At 42.0% G+C, this 25524-nt stretch overlaps 1 protein-coding gene across 1 annotated transcript in view; it reads left to right on the top strand.

The window, feature by feature from the left end:
• The first annotated feature begins 865 nt into the window (after nucleotides 1-865).
• The window catches only part of LOC126293319 (cell adhesion molecule 1-like), a 786156-nt gene continuing 761497 nt past the window's right edge, over nucleotides 866-25524 (top strand). The window contains exons 1-2 of the mRNA XM_049986516.1: nucleotides 866-898; nucleotides 941-1183. Coding sequence (XP_049842473.1) covers nucleotides 866-898; nucleotides 941-1183 — 276 coding nt within the window. The remainder of the gene's footprint in view (nucleotides 899-940; nucleotides 1184-25524) is intronic.

The raw sequence follows: 25524 nt of genomic DNA, 5'->3' as shown, positions 1-25524 counted from the left end.
ATACCCTCACCTCCGATGAACACTCACCATCGAGAACAACGTACCTTAGTTAGGAGTCTACAGTGTGGCACCGAATCAACGCTTTCCGGAAGTCAAGGAATATGGCATCCGTCTGATACCCTTCATCCATGGTTCGCAATATATCATGTGAAAAAAGGGCGAGTTGCGTTTCGCAGGAGCGATGCTTTCTAAAGCCGTGCTGATGCATGGACAGCAACTTCTCTGTCTCAACGAAATTCATTGTATTCGAACTGAGAATATGTTCGAGAATCCTGCAACAAACCGATGTTAAGGATATTGGTCTGTAATTCTGAGGATCCGTCCTTCTACCCTTCTTGTACACAGGCGTCACCTGCGCTTCTTTCCAGTCGCTCGGGACTTTGCGTTGGGCAAGAGATTCGCGATAAATCTAAACTAAGTAAAGAGCCAATGTAGTAGAGTACTCTCTGTAAAACCGAATAGAAATGCCATCAGGACCTGGTGATTTATTTATTTTCAACCCATTCCGCTGCTTCACAACCCCTGGGATGTCTATCACTATGTCCTCCACACGAGAATCTGTACGAGACTCAAACGGCGGTATGTTTGTACGACCCTCCTGCGTGAAAGATTTCTCAAATGCTAAATATAAAATTTCAGCTTTCGTTTTGCTGTCTTCCGTTGCCAGGGCAGACTGATCAGTGAGTGACTAGATGGAAGTCTTCGACACACTTACCGATTTTACGTAAGGCAAGAATTTTTTTGGGTTTTCAGCAATTTTTTTTTTTTTGCTAAGGTATGCCGTTGGTAGTGGTTGAATGCTTCGCGCATCGCTCTTATCGTGGACAAACGTTAGTGATAATCGTTTGATAGCGCGCTCTTGGGGATGCGATTAATCGAGCCGTCGACAGTGATGGAAGTAGCTAAACCGGCGTTTTGCCTTTAATAATATGTGAATCAGCGAGACACTGAGAGCGTGTCTGTTGTTTCACTTGCAGGTGCAGCCGGGCTGACCGGAGTTCGCATCCTGGTTCCCGAAGCGGTGGCGGTAGGCGACACGGCCCGACTCGCCTGCGATTACGACCTGGAGCAGGCGGCGCTCTACTCCATCAAGTGGTACCGCGGCGACCAGGAGTTCTACAGCTTCGTGCCCAAGGAGGATCCGCCCACCCGGGTCTTCGCCATGGAGGGTGTCAAGGTTGACGTGAGTATTCCGCCGCTGGGCTGCCCTCGTCCTACTGGATTACCCTCAACAACATAAACATTTCATCTGTTCCACTTTTCAGATGCTTGCCGCTCCATGGTTTCTAACGCTTGACAAACGGAACAAGCAATTGCATTTGATCTCTCTGGTTTTCTCGGCGTCACTGATAAATGGAGTGTTTCCAGGTGTTCAGCCGAGTTATCGTTTCCCTTTTCTGCACAGTGTTTCGACGACCGACCCAGCGTTTTTCTTCAGGTCTTGCAAGTTTTGCTATTATGTGAACTCAATTTATGGACTCCAGCAAGACTATGAAGTAATCTAGAACGAAATTTTGCACTCTGCAGCGGAGTGTGCGCTGATATGAAACTTCCTGGCAGATTAAAAACTGTGTGCCGGACCGAGACTCGAAGTCCGGACCTTTGCCTTTCGCGGGCAAGTGCTTGGGTAGCCCAGTGGTAGCTCAGTGGTATCCGGCACTGTAGCTCAGCGTGTTCGGTCAGAGGGTTGCGTGCCCCCCGTAATAGAAAAAAAAACTGAGTTAATCGATCTTCAACGAACTTAAACGGATGTTTTACGACGTCCGCCCCGAGCACCACGCACCGAACAAAAGCAAACAAAATCAGATTAAAAACAAAAAGTTGTAGAGCTCTTGCCCGCGAAAGGCAAAGGTCCCGAGATCGAGTCTCGGTCCGGCACACAGTTTTAATCTCCCAGAAAGTTTCACTATGAAGTACTGTTGGTCTCTTGGCGCTGTTTACAGCCGAATTCGATTCCTGACAGTCCCTTCGCCCTTTGACGCTATTTTGTTTCTCAGAACTTGCAATGACATTCCGTGAAATGCACGTTGTCTCAGAATTTGCTGCTCAGATGTGATGGCCGGCGAGATTTCACTAAACAGAGTGCCGGACAACAAGCGTTATTTGAGTTTAAACCTCAATTGCTGTTTATTAGGTTTTCGGAAACTTTTGACAGACTTCTTCATTATGTTGTCCCAGAAACTTCGCTCTTCCACCACGATACCGTTTTCATCGAATTCATTTCATGATTTTATTCGAGGCAGTGGAACAGCAGATTTGCCTGGTCCTTATAACATGCATTATCCTGTTGATCCTTGTATCTCTCCTCTAGTATTACCCTGCTCCAGGTAAAATAGGCGGCTTCGGAGGCCTAAATCGTCTTCAATTTTACGAAAAATACTTTTTATATTAGTTGAAGGGGACAAAATCCAATGGGTACAATGTTTCCCTAGGAAGGTACCGACCTTCCCAGATATTGGGCCAGTATAATATAGATGAGCGATTTTTGGCTTGTTTTCCTCGGTCTCACTGCCAACTTCTTTCTCAGCTTTTGTTGATTGTGAATGTACCGCCAGCTAAGGTTGATAATGTGGGTATTCTTTCCTTGGAAACACCATTCGTAATAATCGAATTATAATTCATATCATCCAGGTGTGCGCAGTGACCGTTGAATAACGACAATGGAGAAAATAACAGCAATCGATCGCGGAATTGATCGTTTTATTTCGATTATTACCTAGTCATCCTCAGTGCATATACCAAAAAATAACAATAGTCCAGAATAACACGTTGGTTGGTGTAGGTCGCACAGGAGTCTAACATAAAGTTTCATGTTCATGTGACAATCCTGTACAAAATACACCAAACAATATTATTTAATACGTGATTCGTTGAACTAATGACATCTTTTGTTATAAGGACTGAAGATGACTAGCTAATAGTTGATATCTAGAACTGCTATAGTAAAACGACGGATTGCTGTGAATTGCTATGCACTGCTGTTCTTTTGTCCATGGACGTTTCGTACAGTAGCAGTTCTTCGGCGAGGCTGTCCTTGGTTGAATGTGTGAGAGATCTATGGAACAACGTTTTTACTAAGGCAGCATCGGGAATCTAATTTGGGTATAAATAACAGCGGAAGACCAAAAATAGTTGTCTAGTTTGAGCTAAGGCAGCCGAGTACACATAACATAAGAAACTACAGCACCTGAAAAGACAGTTAAGAGTGTCGTCGAATATTGTGCATAAGATGAAACTGTAGCACGGCAGAACATTCAGAAGCACACCATTATGCATCAAATTATTTTGTTTTAATTTAATACACTAGTACAAGTTTATGGCTCATTTTGATATTACCACGCGCTGTACTACATGTATATTAAAACAAAAGTTACTGAAATGGTCTAAAACTAACTCTTTGGTAATCTGCAAAGTGTATCTAACAAGGGACCAGCACCTGGCTTTGCACAGGAAGTGCCGTGTGCCTTTCTTCGAATGACTAGTCTGACGTAGCGACAATCAATTACACGGGGTGTTTCGCCAGTATACGTTCACATTAAAACAGGAGGTAGAGAACATCGAAATAATTTCATTGTGGTACATATGGTCGCTGACAGTAATTTATGATGCTAGGGACGATTTACCCAATAGGTAGATTAGCAAACTAACTACCATATTGGGATTTACATGAACTGCCTGAATACGTGACCACTAGCCAATATGCACGCAGTACATCATCAGACCATTGACTGTCATGTCAGTTGGAAGATTTGTGGCACGTCCGCAATGATACCTGCAGCGATGGCAATTCTAGCGGCTACGTCTTCTTTTGTTTCCACAACAGTTTCCTATACCAACTGTGTCATATGCCCCCAGAGGAAGAAATCCAGACACGTGAGGTCAGGTGACCTGCATGGTCACGCCACGGGGCCAAGTCCGCCGATCTATCGATTGGCTGTCACTTGATTCCAAAAAGCATTGCTGAAATTGGCTGGCGTCCCACCGCACTCAGTTTGACAGGAGGGACCTGGGGCGGTCGTGTAGATTCTGAGTCGAAGAAATACGGCACTCTCTTCCGGTATTAAACCAGGTCCGTCCAGTGCCATAGTTTGGTGCTTTACTTGCTAGAGCACTGCGACCACGCTAGTTTTCACATATAGACACGAAAATGAGGCGGAGGGCTTTAATGAAGTGATAGACGTGAATGAAACCATCACACAGTCGCTTCTTGTGATAAAAAGTAGGAGAACGGAGAGATGGGGCTTGGAGCGCGGGAAAGGGACGATAACCGTTGTTGGTTTTTGTTTTTGTTGTTATTGTTATTGTTGAATATCCCATATCTTGGTGTACTATCTTGTAAAGTACCTAAGCTGAACACGCTTGTAAGAATAAGCTTCAGCACCTCTAACAACCCAGCTGGAGGGTTTGTGAAAAAAATATATCAATTGCGACACACAAATCACTCAAAATGTACTGTAAACAATGCAGCAAATTTAGTGTAGGTCGAAGTGGCAGAAATCTCAGTATTCTATTTAGAGAGCAAGTGGATTGTAACAGTCTGGATAAATGCAACCAATTAGCAAGAGGACATCAGGATGATACAGGTCAATATAGAAAACTGAGGACAACCTGCAAACGCAGCACAAAATCGAGAAAAACCAGAAGGGAAAAACACAAATATTCATACATAATACAGTGAATGAAAGTACTTTACCTGGATTTTATTACTGAAAATGCTGGCGGAATCGATAATCGATATCTTGAGCCTAACTTATCACTAATATGGTGATTATTCAGTACAGTACAAACTGAGTTCTACATTGGCATCCAGAACATTTGGCAGATGGCCTGTTATTAGCCGTAGGTCGATACATTCATGCGGTATGGTGTAGTGGTTGCATGAGCAAATACGTGACAAATGATGCACGGAATGCAGAAACCGTAAGTAAAAATTCTGACATACGTAGATAATGTTAAGTACTGTTGCCAAAATATGTTTTTGCATCCCACACAGGATGGATTGCGCACGTCCACAAGAAAAAAGATACAGGACGACACTAGAGCAATAATAATAAGAAGGCTAATACCAGTGAACGCCACTTCCTTGCCCCTCCCTCTCTCCTCCCTCACTCCCGCCCCTCAACGCCCCACCCCCTCCCTACTATCGACCCTTATCCCCTCACATTCTGCTTTCTAGCATACTTCCAGATTACGTTAGAAGTACTTTGTAAATTATCGAATATGGGGTTTAAAATTATGTAATTAAGTTTTGTTTTCATGTGTGCGAAATAAAAAACAAGATGACGAACGAAATAAGCTCAAAACTCGTAGCAGTGAATTGAATTAAAACAAAATAAATAATTTGAATGACAGCATTACTCAACCAATAAATCATTCATAACAGTTAGGACACCGGCGACTAGTCACTATGGCTAAAGTAAACACATTTATTCTTCATACAATCGATTATTCGACGTGTGTTCTGGATTAGCTCATCAACAGGTATCCCTGATTACACACGTTTCCCCTAAAGTGACACCAAAGACACCATTGCCAAAGACGTGAGAATACGATTGTTGTAAATCTTTTTCCAGTTCATAACGGAGTTGGTACAGCAAGCAGTACGTACGACAATGAAAAACGAGCAATCTTAGTTGTAGCCATAAAATTTTAATTGTTTCCCAATGATGCGTTTCAGAATTATTCAGGCATCTTCGCATTGTTCTACGGAAGAAATACAAAATTTCATAATAGTGACTCTATTTATTGTGATGTGATTACCAAGAAAATATTAAAAAACTTACAGATATTTGGTAGCGATGGGTACATGGAATACCGCGCTTAAAATGTCCCAGTAGGTAAATATCCCTTGTTAAAGCTTTAAAAACAGTGCGCGGTGTCCTACAAAACAGAATAAAACAGATGGCCGAAAGGTATTTTTAAGGCGAATGTAACCTACTTAGTTAACAGACCAACAACCCACTCTGCAAATAAAAAGGAAGCAGCAGACCACGTTATTACGGCATGTGATGCAGTCCAATCTCTGATCCCGTTTTGCTTACATTGGACTGCGTTACCGGTCTTAATAAGGTAATCTGCTGCTTCCTTCTTAATTTCCGCAAAGACCTGACCGGCTAACTTCAACGCTAATTAACTCGGAAACTGCGTGACGTAACGAATTTCTTTCTTCGCAATTAGTTAACAGTACAACCAGCCCTGCGATGTCCTTACAAGCTTTTGAGACTGGCTCTGGCCACCCTGTATATCTTGAGACCCCGTAACACACGCGCACAAATTCCCTCACTAGATTCACCCATTATTTGAGAATAAGACATCTAGCAACTTCCAACTAACTTGAATCATAACTTCAAAAATTTTGTAAACTTTTTATCGCTTAAAATCTCATAAAATAATGAAATAAAAATTGTTTGCCGCTGTCTGGCTGTATTTGACTTTTTCATTAAGCTCTCGCTGAATAATTCGAAACCAATAAAACATCTATAGTTAATGGTTTGCTTTTCCAACGTTGAAAGTTCTGCGCGCTTAACATCAAATATGTCACACACAAACCCTTTTATAAAGTAATCAGATTACTGAAATTGTTTTACACGTGGGAGCTGGATTACTTAAAGTACTGGGAGTGGTGGAGTTACTTCCGCTTACGTAATTTACACTGATCTCGCACAGAACACGTCTGATTTCTACTACCTCAGAATTTGGTGTGCTTTCTCTTACAACTTAGCACGCCCCTCAAGCCCATTGGAAGCCTGCTAAAGAGGACCCATCCTTACAAGGCAGTGGGATGTGCCCGTTGCTGAGTTCTCAAGTTATTATTAGCGGGAGACAAGGAAACTTGTTAATTTATAAGGCAACAACCTCACGTGTTTTACTACGATGCGAATGCGAGACGTTTTCTTTCTTGTTTTTCTTTTTAATTACAAGCCACTGTTCACAATAATTCATTCTAAACTTTACTACCTCTGAAAGAGCTTGACTGCTCTAGCTAACGTACAAGGCTATGTACCATGAAAGGCTATAAATGGTTGTTATAACACATAGACTTCCATTGTAAAATTCCTGGTGATGGGCTATTCGAGAATGCCGATTGAATAATAACTAACCTGTAAGTAGTTTTTGTTTATGAAAGTCTCGTATAGCATTTAAATTCGTTCCTAGCAGAGTATGATGTGTTTTGATTTACAGGTGGTAAGGTGAGTGCTACATAGCTTACTTACATAGAACAGTCTTGCATTGTATATGCTCATGGACTGGCCATATTTTCGCTGCGTCTTCAAAATTGTCGACGTTATCTTTTGCTTCCTCTCAGCTACTGCGAACGTTTTCGGCATCTACATTTACTGCACTTTACATAGTTACTGCAATGTTGATTATACACTACAAGTGATTTGCAAGCCTAATAACGCCAAGACACATTAATATACAATCTATTTCTGCCTCTGGTGCTGCAAACGCGTTGTGTGTAATGGAAAAAAACAGCATGCAGGTTTAACACTATCTCGGTAGCTGGGAACATATATTTCACAAGGGTAATTTTTGACTCAGCAACAAGATGTTCAGTGTAAGCGGTTTGCCATATATGCACATTATCTTCCATCATATCAAATATTTTCGGTAGATTCGAAGGTATTTACTGTAACTTATACTCAATACCAAGAACTTATATGAAGAACCACTTTGCTTATGAAACCAGTTTCACTCGTGGGGCGTCGTCATCTGCTGTGTAATGTTCTTATCAACTCAGAATTTCAGCACGTTCTTGATTGGCATGTTTGCATTCATACACAGCTGTCGATATTTTATAGTTTCTCCGTGAGTTATGATCGTTTACGGTTCAAATTGCGTAAATAAACTGATTCTTGAACCAGCTGTTGCTCGATCAACTAACTGTCAATGTACGCTCCCTGCCATTAAGGAGTGGTTAAGGTATGTGTACGACAATGTTACTAGTTATAGGAGATTGGGTAGTAGCATACTGCTAGATTTTAAACACATGGAGTCTGGGCTCATGCAGGAAATTGTACCAAATACGACAGGTCAGTAATAGATAAACATGTTGTTGACTTCTCAGCGGAAGCATTAAGCAGTAATGATTACTTAGATTTCTTGTCAGAGGAAGGTTTAAACGGCAGAGATTGCTTTATTTTATAACATAAATTACATTGTTTAACCATGTTTTAAATCGAGATGTGTCCTAACGTTACGTAATAAAATAAAAATTCAAGACTTGTAATGGGAGACAATGTACCAGAAGTTTTGTAGTTGTGCTCGGACTCCAAAATTTTATGTCACATATTTCCGAAATAGATTAATAAGGACGAAAGTCTGTCGTTTATGCTCTGTTTCTCTGTTTCTTAGTCTTCATAATTTAATAAGTTACTGCACCGTGTAAATACGATTCAGCACTCTTGCTTGAACCTCTATGAACGTAACATCGACTTTAATAGAGCGATAGTGCGATCACGGTAAAAACATCCTCGTCTCTTCTACATTTCTTTTTACCATACCGCCTACGTAACGGTCGTGGAAAACACTGTCGCAAAAGAAATGCTGGCGATGTTTATCATTACCAAGAAAAACGTTCTGAAATTGAGTGTTACATGCTAGGCGATAAATATTGTCACAAATATAGTAATTCATTGATGGTTCCATTTTACCAATAGACTTCTTTTCATTTCACTGAATTTCTGATTATAAAAAAGACTAACAATTTTTTGTCTCGTAAAAACTTTCCTTTCGTCATGCAGGGGCAACGTATGTGTTCAGCAAAATACAAAGACGTTTTAACTTTGGCGTAAATGAAATTAAGATCTTACAATTCACGAATGTCTGTCGATAGTGCTGTGAAATAGTCTACAAATAAATTTATAAAAAAACGAGATACATGAACGTCCCACCACCTTACTTAAGGGATCAAAGAAAAAGAACGTGTGACAGTGTTATCGGACATAATGGCCTAAATACGTAAACGCAAAGTTTACTTTCTACCTAACACGAAAAAGTATTCGTTCTTTCCTCAGTAACGCAACGTGATGTTTGAAGAATAAATCAAATTTGCTTGATATCTATGGATCATATAGCGTTATGGAAAACTAATGTGTACGACGTAAAATCAGATGGTACCGAAAAAGCAGCCGACGTGTTGTTTTCACGTCGCCTGTACGGAGAAATATTGCTGGAGCTCCTTTAACGAAGGGAGTGCCATTGCGGGTATGTATTAATGGCTGTGTAGTTTCGGGTCTCGCTATTGTGTTAATGGTTGCCTTAAATACGAATAACCTACTTTTGGATGCTTGCATGTGTGACTTAATTAATTAATGATCTAGATTCGCTTATGAATATTCCAAATTACCGATAATTTTAATCAGATTAAATTACTACCTAGTAGCAAAATAAGGCACTTAGACGAGGACATCGTTAGGTAAACGCTGTGCATTGCGACGAACGCAAATTCACTGATGTGGTAGATCTTCCCGAGCACTGATTGACATCGATGGCATAGCGACATGGTAAAGAGTCAGCAACGTGAATTACGACTAGAGTACGAGTATATTCCCATACAAATCATCGATGAATGAGTACTCATCCAGAGTCCTTACAATGTAAGAAAATAAAACTTGTCTCTGCAATTCCTAGTACGCCGTACGAATATTTTTGTAGTAAGAACTGTATATGGATTGCAGTGTTGCTTATTGTTGAGGATCCATGTTTACGTAATGTCAGTTACTGTTTATTATAACACTGCTTGAAAAATATATCAGCCAACCGGTTGCATAGGTTTTCTATATACCTTGACCAGGTTTCTTCACCTCTAAGGGTGACTTCTTCAGAAGGTGAGGTAATTACATGAAGAACATATCGTCAAAGATGTACAGTGATTTTTTCATATTTTTCAAATTTGTGTATACGGTAGCTGCAAACGTCAGCCATGTTCAAAGTTGTATAACACTGTTTTGTTGATTTCATCTTTTAGAATGCTGCTGAAGATGGTCCTTCTACCAGTTCAGCGAGACTCCAAATAAACAATGATATTACATCGATTTGGTAGATAAAGTGTATTAGAAATGAATTCATTAAATTTATTCTAGCTGTCGAGCACCACTTTTTTTTTTAAATTTGTTAGAGTTCTCCGCTTCAACTAGCTAAATAACTATTCTATTTCAAGTACTTGAATGGGTGTCTGTTTCCGAAATGAAGTACCACTCTTAAAAATTCGTTGTTAAGTAATTATAAATTTTTATGAAGGGATAAATGTCACCAAACACATTTCTACATTACTCATTCACTAAATTAGTACACGTGACCATTTATAATTAAGGTGGTACTCACAACAGATTATCTTGTAAAATACTCTCTCATGTTGGAATTGATCTCATCTACTCAGATAATGTATTTTGGAGGACTCTATTGGAATTCTGCAAATGAGCCAGCTGAATAAAAATGGTGCACTTCATAGCACTGTTTCAAAAGCACGGGTCTGATTGCAGTCTAATAAATTGATATTTCACATTTTCTGTATTTCCTTCTCACCACTACTTTTACCTAACGGCACTGAACAGACAAAAAAGTCCTTATTTTAGCAACGAGACTTTCAGTTTAATGTTTACATGCTAGTTTTGCTTGTTGAATAGCTTATTACGAGTATTATGTCAGCATCTAAAGCGATTTGATTTCTTGTGATAAACAGTCTTTTGGCGCAGAAAACTGTTCACAGAGTAACTGTTTTTAATTTATTTTGCTACTCAGCTTTTTGTTTTCACTGAGGCGAAATGAATTCAAGCTATTCAGTGTTAACTACGAAGCTCTAGACAATAATTCCTTCCATTTCTCTAGCTATGGACTCTTTCATTTAGTCTCTATTTCCAAGAGTGTGTATGTTCAAAAATGATTCAAATGGCTCTGAGCACTATGGGACTTAACATCTGTGGTCATCAGTCCCCTAGAACTTAGAACTACTTAAACCTAACTAACCTAAGGACATCACACACATCCATGCCCGGGGCAGGATTCGAACCTGCGACCGTAGCAGTCCCGCGGTTCTGGACTGGGCGTCTAGAACCACTAGACCACCGCGGCCGGCAGTTTGTATGTCATTCAGCGATATATCTCTTGTGACTTCGAATGTCCAATAGATTTAAACAGGTACACTCAAACAGATACTAGAAGCAGATCATTGGAATCTCATGCCCGAGCACATGACTTACCCGCCATTGCATTAAATGTTACACTTTGAGTATCTAAAATCGTATCGGAACACACCGCGAAAGCTTAGCTTGTGTTGAGGTGGACGTCAATAGCCCTTAATAATTGACGCGGAATGTATCAATGTCGGTTTCTAAATAACGTTGGACACTCTGGGGTGAAATTTATAACGCAAAGGAGTCAGATGACCTTTTCGACAGAACAGACAACACTCGTCTTAACGCAGCTAGAGCAACATTTACATGAAATACAGAATGGCGAAAGAAACTTAAGGGATGGGAAGGAATTAGTGACACAAGGCTTTGTGGTAATATAATGCGAAAATTGAAAATATGTGCCATATCGATACTCGAGTCCCGTTCCGGTACAAGTCTCTAATTTTCTTCATTGCATTACCACAATGCCCTGTGCGGATGGAACTCACGAATTGCCATCAGTTCCTTTCCTTTCTTTTCCCATTTTTTAGTTCATACAGACGTATAAATGTATGTCTATCCATGACACCAGTTCTACTGAAATCTGCGTTAGACGCTAGAAACATTTTATAGTTGCTTCTGCTGATGAGATGAAAGTAGACTACAGTTTTTTCCTTTGTATAAAGACGGTGGGATGATTACGTCACATTTTCAGGTAATATATACATCATTGGAATGGTAGGTCACATTAAGGAAATTTTAATTACAAATGGCGAATTATAACTGAAACTGGAGCCTAAAGGAGGAACACTTCATTTTATATATTTTTTCCTTCCATGTGAAAAAGGCTACAGATTTCGACCAGTGCACTAATCTGCCGTATTTAAGTTCCTAAGCTCGTCTTCGTTAAGCGCTAAAGAGCGAACAGTAATTTCCAAATCACTTCCCGGCAAAGTGGCTGCCTGCGAAGGCAAAACGGCTGCAGCCGGCCTCGCCGGTGCCGAGATTCTTTAGAACAAGTCACCTCACGTTGACGGCCTTTTAGCTGCAAAATACAAATTAGATATTCACCGGTCCGAAACGCAATTATGCAGGCAGCGGCGCATGAATATTCGAGGAGCACAAGAGGGAGCGCGCGAGAGAGTGAGTGAGTGGGAGGTGATGAGAGGGGGAGGGGGGAGGGGGGAGGGAGAGAGAGGCAGCAGGCGACGGAAGTTGCAGCGTGCGTGCGACGGAGACCAGTTGCTGCTTGCGTCCGACGACGTGCCACGCACAGTGCGTGAGAACCGCCGCGTGCGTAGCGCGCAGCGCACGGGTGGCCTCATTAAAAGAGTTTCCCGGCTGCTGGCCGATGTCGCGCGCTGAAAAGAGTCGTATGAATTTCTGTTTGTATCGGACTTTTAATTACGGCTGCTGGGAGGTTCGACGGTATAACCAACCCTCGTCCAAATCCCGCACCCCTCCCAAAAAAAAAGAAGAAAAAAAGGGAAAAAACGTATCTCTGACACCATCGATTCGGCGTTAATGGTCACACCTTGTTCCGGCGTCGGCGAAGAATTTTAATCACGCTTCGGTCTACCGTAGAAGTATTTCGTTCCTAATGTACGAATTCCCTTTCAGCGTGTCCGTGACGTCGGATATTTCGTAGTAATGAGTAGAAAATAGTTTCTAAAGAATTCTCTGACGAAAATTATCTGGATCAATACGTCTCAAAGACCTCAGCGTCCAAACGCAAGATATGATGTCACTAAAACGAACATCCATAGCTCCAAAATACTGATAAACAGGGTATTTGAAAGAGAATATATCTATTTCGAACACACATTTTTTTTGCTATGGTTTTTAGGCGCAAAACTGCTACGGCCATTAGCGCCCGGTCTGTGACTTAGGAAACGGTAAAAAAACCAAACTGGATACCAGCAGCAATGGGAGCGAAACTAAATAAAGTTGGGAAACTAAAAACAGAAGGAAAGCTTAAAAAACCACTATAGCAGGGCGTTGTTTGTCCCCAAAAGGAGATTCAAATGACTGAAATCATCTCACAGGCACTAATAAACTTGAGAACGCGGTCGGCTGAGCGCGTGTCATCTGCTAAAATGGAAGATATATCAGGCGACAGCTGTAGACGGGCGCGTAACGGAGTAAAATAGGGGCACTCAAATAAAAGGTGTCTCACCGTCCACAGTTGAGAGCAGTGGGAACAAAGCGGGGGAGAATCGCCACTTAAAACATGTCGATGGCTAAAAAGACAGTGCCATATCCGGAGTCTAGTTAAAATTACCTCCTCCCGACGACGAGTTCGGGAGAAAGAGGTCCAGGCTCCGGGAAGAGCTTTCACGTCCCGCAATTTATCAGCGGGAAGTGTCGACCAATGTGTGTGCCATAAAAGGGCAACACGACGACATAAAACACCCCGCAGATCGGCGAAGGGAATCATGAGAACAGCAGGCTGAAGACGAGAGATTGTAGCCTTGGCCGCTATATCAGCCGCCTCATTACCACAAATACCAACATGTCCTGGGATCCAGAGGAACGCCACAGAGACGCCCACCAAGTGGAGCAAGTGGAGGCAATACTGAATCCGGTGAACCAGAGGGTGGACAGGGTAGAGAGCTTGGAGACTAAGGAGACAGCTCAGCGAATGTGAGCAGATACCATACTGTGTCAAACTATAAGACTGTGACGGTACAAACCCCCGTTGTTGTTATTGTTGTTGTGGTATTCAGTCCAGAGACTGGTTTGTTGCAGCTCTCCATGCTACTGTATCCTGTGCAAGCTTCATCATCTCCATGTAACTACAGCATCCTACATTCTTCTGAACCTGCTTAGCTTCATCTCTTGGTCTCCCTCTACGACTTTTACCCTCCACGCTGACCTCCAATGATAAATATGTGATCCCTTGATGCCTCAGAACATATCCTACCAACCGGTCCCTTCTTCTTGTCAAGCTGTGCCACAAACTCCTCTTCTCCTCAATTCTATTCAACACCTCCTCATTAGTTATGTGATCTACCCATCTAATCTTCAGCATTATTCTGTAGCACCGCATTTCGAAAGCTTCTATTCTCTTCTTGTCCAGACTATTTATCGTATATGTTTCACTTCCATACATTGCTACACTCCATACAAATACTTTCAGAAACGACTTCCTAACACTTAAATTATACTCGATGTTAACAAATTTCTCTTCCTCAGAAACGCTTTCCTTGCCATTGCCAGTCAGCATTTTATATCCTCTCTACTTCGAGCCCGTTACTAGATGAATATTTCTAGTACGCAAGGATTGCGTTGTGGATAGCGAGCGCGCTACATGGTGCACGATTCGCTGAAGCGCGCGGCGCGCCCGCACGAGATTTGCGACGGTCTTTGGGACGCCTCCGTCGCCACATGGCCTTCAGCTTGGGGCATTGTTTGGTTTTTCGCGCATTACGCGAAAACTACGTAACTTACAGTGAAGAGCGATGCGGCAGTGGATTGTGGTCAGCAGTATGTACCTTGCGAAAAATCGATCTTTATTTCAAGTCACGAGGCGCAAAAGTTATAGTAATCTCAAAATCGGTTAATATCACGAATACTGAAAGATTAGTAAAAATAGTAAATAACAACTTACAGGAATGAGAGAGAACTCATTAAAAACGTTTAATCATAGCGGGTCGAGTGCCATAGTCATATGTAAGATTCATAAATAATTAAGACCGTAAACAGTAATAAACAAAGTTTGAGGAAAAATTGTTTATAAAATTCAATAGAAAATTCATGACGTAAAGAACCGCACTATATAATATTTTGGGTGGCATCACACGTATTTTAAACTAGTTAAGTTAAACTACACACTTCACTTGCAATAGTTTTCATTGTTTGCAAATTATTGTCAACACTTTTTGCCCATAATTAATTAATTATTATAGATATGATGATTTTGGGCATCTCAAAGTGTAGATTGCTATAGATGAAGTCTAAAAACGGTGCTATAGGCAGTTCTATGTTAAAATTTGCAGTACAGATGCCAACAAACAAATTTGCGCTAAGTGGCGAAATTAATTATTATAGATATGATGATTTTGGGCATCTCAAAGTGAAGATTGCTATAGATGAAGTCTAAAAACGGTGCTATAGGCAGTTCTATGTTAAAATTTTGCAGCACAGATGCCAACAAACAAATTTGCGCTAAGTGGCGAAGTTTTCCAAACACTACAACTTGATTTACGGGCGATATAATAATCCTAGAAATTAATGTACTTTTTAGCGCGATTCCAATGGTGCACTTATTTCTTTGGAGGGATGTATGTATCAAAATTTGTAATCTTAACTGTTGTGAATGGTACTTTGTATAACCAGGGGGTGGACATCCGAGCCTATATAAACGAGCGGCCATATTGGTCAGGGGTCAGTCGTTGGTCAGTCGTTTTGAAGGGTAGTTGGTGAGCAAGCCCCAACTTGAGGGTGGCCCATGTGGTCGTTTGGGAATTCTTTTTCACGCCGATTTCTTTCAACAAAGAGTATTGTTTAATACTGCAAGTGTGCAACCATATACTTGTGTGGGTACGATTTACGAGATATACATCGTCATAGGTGAACATGTGGTGAACTGTGATTTCGCGCAAGAACTGTTAGAACAAAGAGGACAGTGGGACTTGTGGTTCTGTTCGATCTGATTAATTTTCGTTTATAGCAGCCTACATTACTGATATTGGGGGCTCGGAGTCAAATTATTATTAAAGTAAAACTGTAAAGCGTCTCACCAGTGCTAACTTGATTGTGTGAAAGAAAAGGACAACGCCAGTAAATAGTGATTGAGATGTGTCGTAAGAAACTGATTTTAATATAATAATCGCCTAATTCTTGTTCCGTAGCATAAACTGTACTTACGTCTGAGTGAATAATTAATTCAGAAACTATAACAAATGCGCGGGTGTGGAAGTTACTAATGCAAAAAATGGTACAAATGGCTCTGAGCACTATGGGACGTAAAATCTATGGTCATCGGTCCCCTAGAACTTAGAACTACTAAAACCTAACTAACCTAAGGACATCACACAACACCCAGTCGTACTAATACAGCAAGTGTGGTAATCATCCCCTGAGACTTACGTGAGAGCCAAAATTTACAATAACATTTTTTAACCAACAGGGTGCAAAAAAGGGCAGCTCGTTTTGTATTATCGCGTTATAGGGGAGAGAGTGTGGCAGATATGATACACGAGTTGGGATGGAAGTCATTACAGCATAGACGTTTTTCGTCGCGGCGAGACCTTTTTACGAAATTTCAGTCACCAACCTTTTCTTCCGAATGCGAAAATATTTTGTTGAGCCCAACCTACATAGGTAGGAACGATCATCAAAATAAAATAAGAGAAATCAGAGCTCGAACAGAAAGGTTTAGGTGTTCGTTTTTCCCGCTCGCTGTTCGGGAGTGGAAAAGTAGAGAGATAGTATGATTGTGGTTCGATGAACCCTCTGTCAAGCACTTAAATGTGAATTGCAGAGTAGTCATGTAGATGTAGATGTAGATGTATGTATATGGACATTCGTGTGAACTGTGCAACCGTACTATATTATTTAACCGCCCCGTCACAAAACCTACAACTATCAAACCTGGGATACGCATTTACGAATCTCTCAAGTCTAGATTACGGAAGTTCAATATGTCCTCTAGCAGTGACACGAACACTATCATGGCGGTACGCGATTTTTACTCATACTCGGGTAAGCGTGTCCATCGTCACTGACACTATAGCAGACGGATCCGGTTTTTCTACCCTTCAAGGTTCCGTGGTAGTGACGGTGCATAAAGGTTTTCTTAATGAAATCGTTCAACAAGAAGTCACATTGTGTCAAATGTGGTACGTTGGAAAGCAATTTGGATTCGTGAGATATTTTCATCGGGAACGCCAGAACGGCGAGGACTCCTTCCGTTGCATTCACGTCCTATGACTCCAAATTGTCGATCATATCTGCAAATGTTTCATCCATTCGGAGAATCATTTTGGTACCTGAAGCTGAAACACCTTTGCACTGTAATCACGGAATTTCACTTCACAAACTCGAAAACACACATTATTTTTGCTGCGAAGTAGACACTGTGCGACATGTGACGGTAACCAAGTAAACAGAAGATAGCAGACATCTAGCGGGAATGAATACAAACTAGACATTGTGTTCGTTCCCCCATAACCGAGACGTAGCGCAGCGATTCACAGTTTTGACAACTTAACATTTTGTAATACCTACATTGTTGTTGAAACATCCTGTGCATACGATGGGCGTTTGAAAAGTCCGTGCAAAGTCCGAGAGATGGCACCACCGGCGCTTAGTGAGGTCATGTTTAGTTAGTAGCATCTTTGGAAAGAACGCACACTAAGTTTAAGCCGTATTGGTCTATTTCTTTGTGTTTGCCACTCGTGTGAATCAAGGAAGTCGAGTGATTGTCAGAAAATGGACGAAAAAGAATTTCGTGTACTGATTAAACACTAGTTTATCAAAGGTAAAATTTCTCAAGAGACTAAAGAGAAGCTTGATAAACATTACGGTGACTCTGTACCGTCGATTAGAACAGTTTCTAAGTGGTTTAAAATTTTTCGGAGTGGCCATACGCGCACAAGTGATGCTGAACGTTCTCGACGCCCTGTGGAGGTTACGACTCCAGAAATCATTGATAAAGTCCTTGATATGGTGATGGATGACACAGGAGTTAAATTGTGTGAGATTGCTAGTGCTGTGGGCACCCCGTATAACGGGTACATAATATTTTTCTTAAACATTTGGACATGAGAAAGCTATCTGTAAGATGGGTTCCTCGATTTTTCATGCTTGACGATAAACAGAATCGTGTGAAATGTTGGAAGGATGGTTTACAGCTGTTCAGGAAGAATCCACAGAATTTTAAGTGTCGTTTCGTCACTGTGGATGAAACGTGGATACCTTACTATACTCCTGAGACCAAACAACAATCTAAATGATGGGTTACCAAAGGAGAATCTGCACCAAAAATGGCGAAGACCATTCCTTCGGCAGCAAAAGTTATCGCGTCTTCTTCTGGGATTCGAATGGAATAGTCTCATCGACTATCCGGAAAAGGGTAAAACTATTACACGTGCATATTATTTATCGTCACTGGGCCATTTTAAAACCGAGCTTCAAGAAAAACGCCGGTGATTGGACCGCAAAACAGTCCTTTACCACACGACAATGCACCAGCACACACCTCAGCCGTTGTAGTCGAAAATTAATGGAAACAGGATTACAACTCGTTTCACATCCCCCCTCTTCTCTAGACTTGGCTCCCTCGGACAACTATTTATTTCCCATTGTCAAGAAATGACTGGCGGGACGAATATTTTATTCAAACGAAGCGGTAACTTGCAGACTTGGACAATTCCTATTAGTCGGAAGGGATCAAAAAATTAGAACAGCGTTGGACGGAGTCTAAAAGGAACTATGTCGAAAAATAAAAAATAAAAGTTTACCCCAAACACGTAAGTAGTTTTTATTTTTGCAAGGATTTTTCAAACGCCCCTCGTATACTCGCATACCAAATTTACAAAAAGTATCTAGTCTAGAAAAACAAGTCAAGTGAAACTGGAAATTCTTCCTAAAACAATCGATGAAAGTAGATTTTGCTCGATAATTAATTATGACACTAGCAAGAGATCGAAGACTAAAAACGGCTTGTACAAAGTTTGGGAGAAGCGGAGGACAGAAGCGTTAGAGATGTCTAATAGAGTGTCCCCGAGAGTATCTCCACAGAATCGTCAAGGAAGAAATTCTGCACCAGTCCGCGACTCACATTCTCTAGCGGATGTACATACTAAATAGAAGAAAATAGCGAGGTGCAGCTTACAATGAAGCACTACTCATTCAGCATTTCCAAATTAGCTTTGAATTTTAAATTCTGTAAGGACAGATGCTGCTCTTGCCAAATATCTTCACGCCATTCTCCCCGTGATGCATTATATATTACGTCATCCTCTTGCCTCTCCCTTTTAATTCTCTTCTCTCAAATTTACTACAGTTTTCTCTGTATTTGACTCTCTCTTTCTGAGATTATACTCAGAAATCTTACCTCAATATGCTAAATAACACTTTGATAACAGCCGACTTATCCTTTCTGTTTATTAAGGGAGATATCCCGTCACTGCTACGAGAGAGTGATGCATTAGTCCAAGGTTATGGAACACTTTGCGAGATTCTATGTGGGAAATGTGCGGAATGCGTTATTCATATACGTAAGCCACGCAAAATTGCTTAGGTGGCACGGCATTTATGCAAATAGCCCACCTAGAAATCGACTTTAATTAAAGGCCAGGGCGTACATATACATTGAGTTGGCCACAATGCAATTCAATTAGTTCACACAGACGATGAAAGCGGGGAATGATAGAATTTGTGGATGTTGCCTTATTAAAATTTATTCCATTAATGATGCACACATAACTTATGATTGCATAAGCATTGATCGTAAACTATTTTGCAAGAACTTGCAGTTTCGTTACTACAACGTGTAGCTGGAGTCTGCCGAAACAAATACTGCTCATCAAGTCATTCATATGAATCTCAGGGTCGACACAAAGCGTGCTTGTTTCCTGTTACAAACAAACAGTTGTTTTAAGCGGAATTATCACTTCTTTCGTTAGTGCATCCCAAATTAGTCTAGTGTGATACTCGTTTTATCGATGTGTGTTAACAGGAATGAGGGATACGTATACTCCAACGACAGCACTGCCCTTGTCCACGCGGCCTGCAGCCGCCACGCAGCAGGGCTTCTCATTCGCAAGGGTACACCTTTTTGTTCTAAATTTTAATTCCACTTCTGCAACTTTCTTTCATTTCCATCAGACCTTCTTCTATCTATAGACTGAACAATAGTGGAGTATGTAAAGTTCCGGACCCCACCCTTCCTAATCCCAAAACAGTTCTTGCTCTTCCACCCAATTCATTTCTTTTTCCTCTTGGTTCTTGTTCGTATTGTATATGACTTCTACCACCATTTTACATTGTCGAACGTTTTCCTGTATACGATGAACTCTTCCACTACCAAGGCATTTGTGCCTTGACCTCCCTTAAATCCAAACTAACAGTTATCTAATAGACCCTCACTTTCATTTTCTGTTCTTTTGTGTATGTTATTCGTGTCAATATAGTCTTCCCAAATTGGATCTTCTCGGTGATTCCTTTAATCTTCAGTCTACTCCTCATCATTGCTAAATTGTGATCTGTGTCTCTGGGTACTGCTGGCTTCTCCTCCTATCCACTATCTGATTTTAAAATCTGTCTATGCATGATGGTACCAGCTTGGAAATTTCTTGTGTCAAGGCTTTCTCCAAGACCACGTTCTCATCCTGCAACACTCTCTACCGCTAGCTGCAGTTTATTGCAAATGTCAATACGTCTTTCTCCTCTTTCATTCCTATGATGAAGCCCATATTCTCTAGTACCTCTGTCATCTATTCCTATCCCTCATACAGTGTTCCTATCTCACAAGGTTATTAGATCTTGTTTTACATACCACATTATATGTTCAAAATTCCCAGATGCTTTCTCTGGCTGTTGATCTTTTGATTCCACCGTCAGAATATAGTTCAGAGCAGCCCTTTCTCTGTCCCACATTTCTGCACTACTGGCCATTAAAACTGCTACACAAAGAAGAATTGTAGATGATAAAAGGGTATTCATTGGACAAATATATTATACTAGATCAGACATATGATTAAATTTTTACGCAATTTGGTTGCATAGACCCTGAGATATCAGTACCCAGAACAACCATCTTTGGCCGTAATAATGCCCTCGATACGCTTGGGCATTGAGTCAAAACGAGCTTGGATGATGTGTGCAGGTACAACTTCCCATGCAGCTTCAACACGATACCACAGTTCATCAAGAGTAGTGACTGGCGTATCGCGACGAGCCAGTTGCTCGGTCACCATTGACAAGACGTTTTCAATTGGCGAGAGATCTGGAGAATGTGCTGGCCACGGCAGCACTCGTACATTTTCTGTGTCCAGAAAGGCCTTTAGTGGACCTGCAACATTTGGTCGTGCATTATCCTGATGAAATGGAGGGTTTCGCAGAGTAGAGCCACGGGTCTTAACACATCTGAAATGTAACGTCCACTGTTCAAAGTGCCGTCGATGCGAACAAGAGGTGACCGAGACGTGTAACCAATGGCATCCCATACGATCACTCCGGATGATACGGCAGTATGACCATGACGAATACACGCTTACAATGTGCGTTCACCGCGATGTCACGATGCTGTAAACATAACCTGGATTCATCGGAAGAAATGACGTTTTGCCATTCATACAAACCAGGTTCGACGTTGAGTACACCATCGCAGGCGCTCCTGTCTGTGATGCAGCGTCAACGGTAACCGCAGCCATGGTCTCCGAGCTGATAGTCCATGCTGCTGCAAACGTCGTCGAACTGTTCGTGTAGTTGGTTGTTGTCTTACAAACGTCCCCATCTGTTGAATCGGGGATCGAGACGTGGCTACATAATCCGTTACAGCCTTGTGGATAAGATGCCTGTCATCTCCACTGCTAGTGATACGAGGTCGTTGCGATCCAGCACGGCGTTCCGTAATACCTTCCTGAACCCACCGATTCCATATTCTGCTAACAGTCATTGGATCTCGACCAACGCGAGCAGCAATGTCAAGATGCGATAAACCGCAATCACGATAGGCTGCAATCCGACCTTTATCAAAATCGGAAACGTGATGGTAGGCATTTCTCCTCCTTACACGAGGCATCACAAAAACGTTTCACCAGGCAACGCCGGTCAACTGCTGTTTGTGTATGAGAAATCAGTTGGAAACTTTCCTCATGCCAGCCAGTTGTAGGTGCCACCACCGGCGCCAACCTTGTGTGAGTGCTCTGAAAAGCTATTCATTTGCATTTGACAGTATCTTCTTCCTGTCGGTTATTTTCTCGTCTGTAGCACGTCACATATGTGGTGTAGCAATTTTAATGGCCAGTAGTGTATTTTTTGAAGAATCCCTCTCATGTTACATGATTTTCTCCTCCTGTTGATATTACGCTATATTCGTCTGACCTTTAATTATTTCAATTCATTAAATTGATCCTCCCGTAGACTGAGCCCTACGTTTCTGTTTATGAAGAATCTCATCCATGTTACACGATTTTCTGCTCTTTTGATATTACGCTATATTCGTCTGACCTTATTTATTTCAATTTATTACACTGATCCTCCCGTAGACTGAGCCCTACTTTTATATTTTTGAAGAATCCCACTCGCGTTACAAAATATTTCTGCTCCTGTTGATATTACTCTATATTCGTCTGACCTTTACTTATTTGAATTTATTGCACTGATCCTCCCGTAGACTGAGCCCTACATTTATATTTTTGAAGAATCCCACTCGCGTTACAACAAAATTTTGCTCCTGTTGATATTACTCTGTATTCGTGCGACGTTTACTTTTTCCAATTTATTACACTGCTCCATCCCCCCTCACCCCCCCCCCCCCAGTGGACTGATTATTAAATGTTTTTCTTTCCTCTCTGGAGATTCGCCTGTGGGACTAACCCTTAACTCGCGAGGAGACTTTTCTGTAACCTACACCACAAGGTGGAATCTCTGTGACCCTGAAGGCTATTAGGATATATCGGGTGGATGTTAGCAATGAGAATGGGGAAAAGTTGGTGGGTTTATTGTAACGGCGTGAACTAGCAGTTGAAAATTCATTCTTTCTTCACAAGGATATACATAAATTTACATGGTATAACAATATTTGGAGGCTGAAGTCTGTTATTGATTACCTAATCTTGAGGCAAAATGCCAGTTAAAAAATTCAGGACATCAGAGTCAAAAGTGAGGCAGATTGGGGAAGAGACCATCACCTGGTCGAATGTAAATCTTATATTCTCTAAGCTTTCAGAAGTACTGGCGAACAGAACAGGTCGCACCACGCTCACGAGTCTGAGACCTTAAGGTATAAATTGGACAACTGAAGGAAATTTGTTGTAAGGACTATGGGACCAAGCTGCTGAGGTCATCGGCTCCTTGACTTACACACTCCTTAATCTAACTTAAACTAACTTACTCTAAGAACAGCACACACACCCATGCCCGAGGGAGGACTCGAACTTCCGACGGGGAGAGCCCCACGAACTGTGGCAAGGCGCCTCAGACCGCACGCCTATCCCCTTCGGGTGGGACAGCTGAAGGGAAAGTAGTACGAAGTACGTACAAAAGTGACTGGCAAACAAATGGGAGATTGTAGAGAGAACAGTAGAAGAGCATATAAAGAAGGACATAGATCAAGCAGAAGTTATTGACGAAAATGAGGATAAGATGAGATCATTTGGTGGGCTGCAGACATAGCAGAGGTAGTTGAAAGTAAGAATGAAGCTTATTTGAGGTTATTGAATGTGAATAACAATCAAAGTAGGGATAGATATAGGTCACTTAAAAGAGAAGTGGAAGAGACAATTTTTAAAATGGAAAAAGGGGGAGGAGGCTGGAAGAAACGAATACGTAGAGAGGATGATTGGTGGGACTCGTAATGCTGAGGCATGGGAAAAGAGTCTGTGCAGGTTTCAAGCAGCGACAAGTTGCGGCATCTTAATGCAACAATCAGCCAGAGCGTTATGACCACCTACCTAACAGCAGATATGTCCACCTTTGGCATGGATAAAACTTGTGACCTGTCGTGGAATAGAAGCAATGAGGCCTTTGTAAGTCGCTGGAAAAAGTTGGTACCACATCTGCACGGGAAAGTCACCTGATTCCCTTAAATCGTAGGAAGGGGAGGTAAGAGCTCTGACGACACGTTCAATAACATCCCAGATGTTTTCGATCTGATTCACATCTGACGAGTTTGTGGGGAGGGGGGGGGGGCGATGCAACGCATCAGCTGGAATTTGCCACCGTGTTCCTCGAACAACTCCTTCGCGCTCGTGGCCTTGTGACATGGCGCATTACGTTGTTGAAAAATGTCACTGTCGTCGGGAAATACGTCGTCTGTGCCAGTGTACGTTATTCCTTGGCCCTTGTGGTGCCCTGCACGAGCCCCAATGGACCCATGGGTTCAAACGTGAATGTTTGCCAGAGTATAAAGGGCCACCATCAGCTTGGTTCCGTTCAACAGTACGGGTGTCAAGGAGCTATTCTCCTTGGGGTCGAAGAATACGCGCTCTCCCATCTGCATGAGAAGAAAGTATCGGGCTTCATCAGATCATCCAACGCTCTGCCATTGCGACAACGTAAGTGCCGATGGTAACGTGTCCATTTTAGTCGTGGTTGTCGATGTCGTGATGTTAACAGTGCCTGATGCATTGGTCGTCGGTTGCGGAGGTCCATCGTTAGGAGTGTTCGGTACACTGTGTGTTCAGATACAGTTGTACTCTACTCAGAAGTAAGTTCTGATGCTAGTTCCGCCACAGTTAGCCGATTGTCCTGTTTTACAGTTTGACCAATCTACTAAGTCCGACGTCTGTCATGACGTGTGGCCTCAAAACCCTACGACTTCTGGACGCGGTTTCAGCCTGGTTTCTCTGCGTGTTGAGGACACACATTACAGCACTCTTCGAACACCCGACAAGCCGTGAAGTTTCCGAAATGCTCATGCCGAGCCTCCGAGCTATCACTGTCTGCATTCGGTCTAACTCGAGAGTCTTCTCCATTCCACAGACAGACAGAGCGCTCGCTGATACTAGATGCACCTTGCGTGTGTCTGACTAGTTGTCTTTCCTCACCAGGAGCCGCTGATATCACCTGGACGGGTTTCTACCGATAGTAGGTCCGTACTCATAAAGTTCTAGCTGGTTCAGTATATTAGTCATGGCCAATGGACAACGATTTTTAACGATTTATTGCCGGAATATAGGCTTCAATTTTCACATAGCTGTGAGGTGAGGACGTAACAGGAGGAGTTATGGCATTTAGACCCAAAAGATATTCCACAGGTGGTGAAGAGGTGTAAGATGAAGAAGATACCAAGGTATGGATTAATACCTCCAGATCCGGTGAAATTTGGCACTCTGAAATTGTTTGAGATGCTAATGAGGCTGCTGGAAAGAGTATTAAATGGAGAAGATGATCGATTGGAAAGGAGAACATGTTACATAAACCCATTCCATAAGATGATGATGTTTGGTTTGTGTGGCGCCCAACTGCGCGGTTATCAGCGCCCCTACAGATTCCCGACCTTTGCTCAGTCCAATCTCGCCACTTTCAGGAATGATGACGAAATGATGAGAACAACACCAACACCCAGTCATCTCGAGGCAGGTGAAAATCCCTGACCTCACCGGGAACCGAACCCTGGACCCCGTTCTCGGGAAGCGAGAACGCGACCGTGAGACCACGAGCTGCGGTCATATTGCGTAAGAAAGCGTTACATAATGATCCAAATAATTACAGTGAGCTGGAGAAGTCCCTATCG

Source organism: Schistocerca gregaria, chromosome 1 (genome assembly GCF_023897955.1).
Source record: "Schistocerca gregaria isolate iqSchGreg1 chromosome 1, iqSchGreg1.2, whole genome shotgun sequence".
Classification (NCBI taxonomy): domain Eukaryota; kingdom Metazoa; phylum Arthropoda; class Insecta; order Orthoptera; family Acrididae; genus Schistocerca; species Schistocerca gregaria.
This window is presented reverse-complemented; position numbering and strand designations above follow the sequence as displayed.